The sequence below is a fragment of the Simochromis diagramma genome, unplaced genomic scaffold (assembly GCF_900408965.1).
Source record: "Simochromis diagramma unplaced genomic scaffold, fSimDia1.1 OVJJ01000421.1, whole genome shotgun sequence".
In the NCBI taxonomy this organism is placed as follows: Eukaryota; Metazoa; Chordata; class Actinopteri; order Cichliformes; family Cichlidae; genus Simochromis; species Simochromis diagramma.
Window position 1 is genome coordinate 47710 of NW_024387250.1, and position 7490 is coordinate 55199.

The 7490-nt window shown below is 39.4% G+C and overlaps 1 protein-coding gene across 1 annotated transcript; it reads left to right on the forward strand.

Moving 5' to 3' along the window:
* The first annotated feature begins 661 nt into the window (after positions 1-661).
* On the forward strand, positions 662-5454 carry LOC120714703 (up-regulator of cell proliferation-like). Its single transcript, XM_040001051.1, has one exon. It carries the CDS (start codon positions 825-827, stop codon positions 5313-5315), a length of 4491 nt encoding a protein of 1496 aa, XP_039856985.1. The 5' UTR covers positions 662-824; the 3' UTR covers positions 5316-5454.
* The last annotated feature ends 2036 nt before the right edge of the window (positions 5455-7490 follow it).

A 7490-nucleotide genomic window follows, 5' to 3' on the forward strand; every position in this document is an offset into this window, starting at 1 on the left:
GTTCCTCGTCTCCCTCCTCTTTCTTGGGTTTCTGCTGCCTGAGGTATTCACTGAGCACTCGGTCAGTTGGGGCCATCTTCCCAATGTATTCTTGGATGTTCGTTGTCTCATCCTGGACTGTGGTGCTGACACTCACCAGTCCCCGGCCCCCTTCCTTCCGCTTAGCGTACAGCCTCAGGGTGCTGGACTTGGGGTGAAACCCTCCATGCATGGTAAGGAGCTTTCTTGTCTTTAAGTCAGTGGCTTCTATCTCCTCCTTTGGCCAGCCTATTACCCCAGCAGGGTACCTGATCATGGGCAGGGCGTAGGTGTTGATAGCCCGGATCTTGTTCTTACCATTCAGCTGACTCCTCAGGACTTGCCTGACCCTCTGCAGGTACTTGGTGGTTGCAGCCTTTCTAGCGGCCTCTTCATGGTTCCCATTTGCCTGCGGGATCCCCAGGTACTTGTAACTGTCCTCTATGTCTGCAATGTTGCCTTCTGGTAGTTCAATCCCCTCAGTTCTGACTACCTTCCCTCTCTTATATGGCCAAAAAATATATGTGCTAAAATACATTTTAAATATATAAATATATTTTAAAATGTATTTTAGCACATATACATATTTTTGGCCATTTTTTGTATATTTTGAAATATATTTCAAAATGTATTTTAAAATATATTTTTTTACCGTATGGGAGTGCTTACTAAAAGATCTTGGTTTACAACAGTACTACAAAGATAAACTGTCACTGAGCAAAATACTTGAGATTGATAAGACGACCATCAATGATGAACCTGCCAAGAGTAACTCAGACTTTCCATGGTATTTTCTAAAGAAACTGATGATGGTTAATGTGGCAGCTAGGAATATGATATGTACATCAGATTGTGAGTCTGATGATGAAACAGGGAATGCAGAGGATTTGGACAGTTCAAACACAGATGACATGCCAAACCCACTCGACATAATCGCTGCTCTCTTTCTGTGTTCTGATGGTTTTCTGCAGCAGGAAATGGCACTAAAAATGTCCACATGTCAGTTTTCTGTGCCTTTGCTGCTTCCGAATTGTGATACAAAACAGTGCACACTCATGCTGTGGGCCATAAGAGACATTGTTAAAAAGTACAGACCTCAGTCTCTGTTTGAATCCAAGGGCTTCATTGAAGACAGAATCATTCTCTCTGAACTTCCAATGATCTCTTTTGTCAGACTGGGTGAGTGCTCTTTGTCCAAGTCAGAGATTCTCAATAAGCTTCTGAGCAATTCTCAGCAGTACCATGACACCTTTGTTCACCGCAACATGGAGTGTGGTGACAGTCCAAGAAGAATCTCAAACGGACTGACTGAAATTACTTGGTATCTTCCTTGTGGAAACTCAAACATTGATATTTTCAGTCAACCAGTGGCTGTAGCTAACCTTCGTGGGGACATTGCTTCATTTGAAACACAATACTCCTTTCTGTGTCAGACATCTGCAGCAGTTTTTGTGTTCTTTGACAATTTGGACACTGACTGCAGTCTACTTACTAACCAACACCACAAGGCACAGATCTTCTTGGTGGGTAACAGTGAGAGCAAACGCTGCACTTTGGATGCTTTAAAGAAGGTAGAAACTAATTTGCGCTTAACTAAGAACAATATCATTATTAGGAAAAAACAAAGAAATGATGCAGACTTTGTAAAATATTTGAGGCAAAAAGTTAGAAATGTAATTAAAGAAAAGAAAGGGAAGATGACAATAGAGCAGATGGCAGAAATTGCCCATGACCTGGGAATCCTGGTTGATGAAGACTCTCCAGAGTGCCAGACTGCAAAGACAAATGCAGAAGCCATCACTGCAGAAATTCAAGACATCCTTAAATACAAAGATGATCACCTTCCTCGGCAAGGAGAAATATGGAAAGAACTGACCTGCTTAGAGAAAGAAGAATTTCGCCTTCGAAAAGTTGGCTCTGGAAATATAGAAGATTACAAAAGTCAACTTCAGGAAGACAGAAAAGAACTGCGGAAAAGGCAGAACTCTTATGACATGTCAACAGCTATGACATGTTTCATCAATGCAATATCAAGCCCAGGAACAGAGAGGTTTTATTTCCTGAAATGGATGCGAATGAACCTCGATAACCTGTCTCGCATAAAACTTTCTGAACTTCAGGAAAAATATAAAGAAAAATGCAACAATTCTGAGAACAAAGAGGAGATCAAAGAAATTGACAGACAAATTTCCAACAGCTCACTGGGGACTGAACACTTCTTCCGTGAAATGGGTCAGATCTATGAAGCCTCACTGTCCCTTTCACAAACAGATCCAGCACATCAACAGTTGCAGCATCTGCCCAAACTGTGTGCAGAGTTGTTGCTTGATGGATTTCCTCTTGAGTTTGTAGATGGAGATGCATCCAACATCCCTCTCAGATGGGTGAGTGATGTTCTCTCTCAGCTCAGTGACTTGGTGTCTCCAAACAGAAAGATACGTGTAGTCACAGTTCTTAGAGTTCAGGGCACAGGAAAGTCCACTCTCCTTAACACCATGTTTGGAGTGCAGTTTGCAGTCAGCAGTGGTCGATGTACTCGAGGTGCCTTTATGTTGCTCATCAAAATCAATGAAGATATGAAAAAAGTCCTAAACTGTGACTTCATGCTGATCATTGACACTGAGGGCTTAAAGTCACCAGAACTTGCACAACTAGACAACAGCTATGAGCACGACAATGAGCTTGCTACACTTGTTGTGGGGCTGAGTGATGTCACCATTGTCAATATTGCAATGGAGAATTCAACTGAAATGAAGGACATCCTACAAATAGTTGTGCATGCTTTTCTCAGGATGAAGGAGGTGGGCAAAAGGCCGAAATGTGTGTTTGTTCACCAGAATGTGTCCGATGTTTCAGCCCATGAGAAGAACTCACGAGACAGGAAACTGCTCCTGGAACAGTTGAATGAGATGACCCAGGCAGCAGCTAGAATGGAAAAGAAAGAGGAGAACAAGAGCTTCACTGATGTGATGGAGTACAGTCCAGACACTGGGAACTGGTACATTCCTGGACTCTGGAATGGAAACCCACTAATGGCACCAGTCAATGCAGGCTACAGTGATGCTGTATATGAGCTCAAGAAACACATCATCAAACTGCTGGGAAACTGTGAGTCATCTGCTAATGATATCTCTGAGTTTACAGAGTGGATAAAGAGCCTGTGGAATGGAGTAAAGCATGAAAACTTCATCTTCAGCTTCAGAAACAGCCTCGTAGCTGATGCATACATGAGACTCTGCACAGAATTCAACAAGTGGGAGTGGGAATTCAGAAAAGAAATGTACACCTGGGTAACAAACGCAGAAATAAGAATTTCCAATTTTGGTACAGTTGCAGCAAAATCTGAATCGTCTGACATGAGAGAATTTCTCACATGTTTGAAAAGTGAAGCCTCCACAGTGTTGTCCACATGGGAGACAAAGCTTCTAGAAAATCTGACACAGTATTTCAAGCAAACAGATGTTCATGTTTATCTGGATGAGGGATACAAAGAGGAATTCCTAAACAGTGCAAAGAGCCTTCGAAAAGAAATGGAGAGATCCGTTTTTAATCAGCTCACAGCAGCAGCAGAAATCAGAGAGGGGATGAGAGAAATTGATAAAATCAAAGAGAACTGTAAAAAAGAGATTGAAAAGGCAGTTCATGTGTTGATAGATAAATGCAGAAAGAAAAATGTCAAGATGAAAGACAAGAAGCTGGAAAAAGAGTTTGATAAGATGTGGAGTGAAACACTGGAGAAACTTTCTTTTTGTGAACCAAAGACCTCCAGTGTCTTCACCAACATATCTCACTGCCTGAGACGCAATCTCTCACACAGGGGGAGTCATGCATGTGAATTATTAAGTCAAAAGAGTCTGCAAGATTGTGGAAAAGAGCCTTTTAAATATAAACCTGAAGGAAATTACAAAAAAGGGCTGAAACAAAGTCAAATGATGTTTTTTGTCTTTGCAAGTTTAAAAGAACTGGCTGACAGTATCATAGATGCCTGCACTCAGTTTGTGAGTGAAACAGTAAAAAGAAAAAACAATTACACTGACACTTACATCCAGGAGATCCTACACATGATTGATGAGAAACTACAAAACAATCAAGATGTTAGGACAAACACTGAGTTTGAAGTTTCCCTGAAACAGCACATCTGTGGATTTGCAGCCAGAGAGTTTCAGAAGATGCACGAAGATTTCATCCAAGCAAATGATCCCTACAGATGTCTGATGAAAAACAAGGAAAAGTTTCGTGATGATTTCATTGATGCGTTCCATGAAAGAGACCAGTGTCAGAAGAAGGCAGAAGAATTCACCAACCAGTGCTTGAAGCCTGCTGTTGAAGACTTTATCAGTTTGTTCCTGGGAGCTGATATCATTGATGAAATGCTGACATGTGAGCAGCTCGGCACACGAATGTCCTTCAATAATTCAGTTTTACTGGATTTACTTTCAAAGGATGATTTTCAAAACTATGTGAGCTATATTGACTCATATGAGAAATATGTAAAGACATGGATTCACCATCAAATAGTGGAGCATTTCTCAACTGTGTCAGTATCTGAGTTTGAGGACCGACAACTCCAGTCATGTATCAGAAACATAAATGATGCCATCAACAAGGCCAAAAGAGGAATGGGTGATGATATGAAGACATTTGTTGAAGATATTTGTAAAGAACTTGGTGACAAACTGGTCATTTCCCAGGATGCTCTTGGTGCTTTCATGATGCTGAACAATGCTGACAAGAAACAGTTTGCTGACTGGCTCATAGTGTCTGTGAATGAGATGGAACAAGATCTGAGAAAAAAATTTAAAAATGTAAGCTTTGAAATGAAACTACAGCACCTCCATGTGCAGCCCCAGAATGAGCTTTTCAACAAACTGGTTGGTTGTGGCAAACAGTGTCCATTCTGCAAAGCTCCCTGTGAGGCAGGAGGAAGAGCCCATACTGAGCACTTTGCTCTACTGCATCGACCTCAGGGTCTTGGAGGATTTAGTTGGCCAAATACACAAAAACTGATCTCTGACATATGCTCTTCTCTTGTGGTCAGTGACCAGCAGTTTCATTGCCGTGATACAAACCATAAATATCACCCTTATAAGAGATACAAGGTAATTTACCCAGACTGGAGTATCCCTCCAGATGTGAGCCTTGAAGCATCAGACTATTGGAAATATGTGATAGCAAAGTACAACATGGACTTTGCCAAACAGTATAATAAAGTACCTGCTGATATTCCTGCTGCTTGGAAAAATATCACAAAACAGCAGGCAACAGAAAGCCTTAAAGAGTCCTTCTGGATCAAGTAAGATGGACTTTGTCTGAGAACTGATTTTACATGATTGATATCACAAATATCACAAAACAGCAGGCAGGAAAAAGTCTCAAAGAGTCTTTTTATGGCCACTGAGATTACTGGAATTTCAATTAATTTTCTTCTGGTGTACAGAAAACCCAAATATAATAATAATATACTATATTATATTATAATATAATAACATATAATACAGTCAAACATAGTATGAGACAAAACTAAAGGCATCATTAGTGGATATATATGTTCAAGCATTATAGTTTACAATGAGGAAAGAAAACCAGTACAGTTTGTGTTCATCTTCATCATCTTATTTCTTTTGTTTTGATTCATTTTCTTCTCTTTCTCTAGTGACTGTTGACATGACAGGAACAACATGACATGACAGTCAAAAGTTTTGGACAAACCTTTAAAGGTTTCTCTTTATTTTTTACAAATTTCTACATAGTAGATACAAGCTGAAGACATGAAATATATGAATCAAGATATGTGGAATTTTGTAGCAACGAAAAATTGATAAATAACTCTAAACATGTTTTATATTTTAGTTTAGCAGCCACCCTTTGCTTTTTTGACTGAATGAGTTTCATGATGTAGTCACCTGTAATGGTTTTCACTTCACAAGTGTACCTTGTCAGGGTTCACTGGTGAAATTTCTTGCCTCCTTGAACTACTGTGTGAAAAACTGGATCATAAGCTTCATTCATTACTCTCACGGGTGACATCTGCTGGCAACGGTGGTCTATGTACTGCCAAAAGAAGCCTTGCGTGTGTGATGCACCTTTCATACGTATTTTAAAATGATTGCAAGAATTTCTCAAATATCCTGACAGCCTGACTTCATTTTACACATCTTTGTTTTGTGTATTCCATCTTAGAAAAATCTGCCTGACTAATTCGATCTACAAAATAATAATTAAAAAATAAAACATTGAGAAACATTGTTGATTGTTAATTATATCCTGGGTAGTGAAGATGGTTTTGACATAATGCAATAAGGCAGTTGTGATGTGTTTGTATGGAAATACAAACACTGATATTATCAGTTTAATTGTCATTTTCATTCACATTTATTTATTTCCCACACAATATTGTATTATTCTATTTATTTACAGTAACAAAAGCACCCGTGAAAGATATAGACCTGTAAGTATATTTAATTTGAATAAACACTGAGAGTAAATTTATTTCTCTATTTTTTGGTGGCACCAGGTTAAAATATTCCTACACCTGGGAATGCTTCCTTGATGGCTCCATTGTTGAGAAGTCCAAAATACACTTATGCAACACACATGAAACATGTTTGAGTCTAAATAGCACTGAGTGTTGCACCAAAGTCTGAATGAAGCTCTTTGGTGCGACACTCTACAATTTGATGGTCAAACTGAGGCTTGAACAAAACAGAAACACTGAAATGTCTGAAGCATTTGCACTGAAATTGTATTGACATTTTGAAACAATATGAAACCACAGGGACACCTGCTGCTCAGTTTGGCTATCGTCACATCTTGATAATGCTATTCTGTGAAACAATGATGTAAACAAGTCCTGCTCATTTCCAATAAAAATACTGGTTGATTTTTACGTTATCTAGGAGTTTGTGTCATCATGTTTGTTCTACATTGTCAAGCATCATTATAGAAGCTGGCATATCATTAGGATTTATTTTTAATTACTTAAAAATATATATTTAAATGGAAATAAGACTGAATGTGTTCTCCTTCTTTATGAGAAGGTAACATTAATAACATTTTCATGGGTCTTTTCATTTCAGCCAGTCACAACAGTCCGCTTAAAACGTGGTCCTGATTGCATGTTTAAATGATCCTCTGCTGAGCCACCTCTGGACCATAAAGAAACTTTCCTTAGCTTTATAGCTACAGCTGTGTCTCTTGTATGAGGATGAAGTCACATGAAACATTTTCTGATGTAAGTAAGAAAAAAAACAAAACAGAAGAGACAGACATGACAGCAGAGGCAGTTTTTACTAAAACATTTGAATGAATTTAGTGCACAGCTCTCTCTCTCTCTCTCTCTCTGCTGACAGAACTCAGTGTAGCTCACCCAACACTCTCTATCTTTCTTGCTTTCTCTCAAGTGGTAGCCAGGGATGTCACCACGCCACCAAAGGGAGGGCAGGGCTGGGCGGCAAAATTTGGGCCCCCCAAAA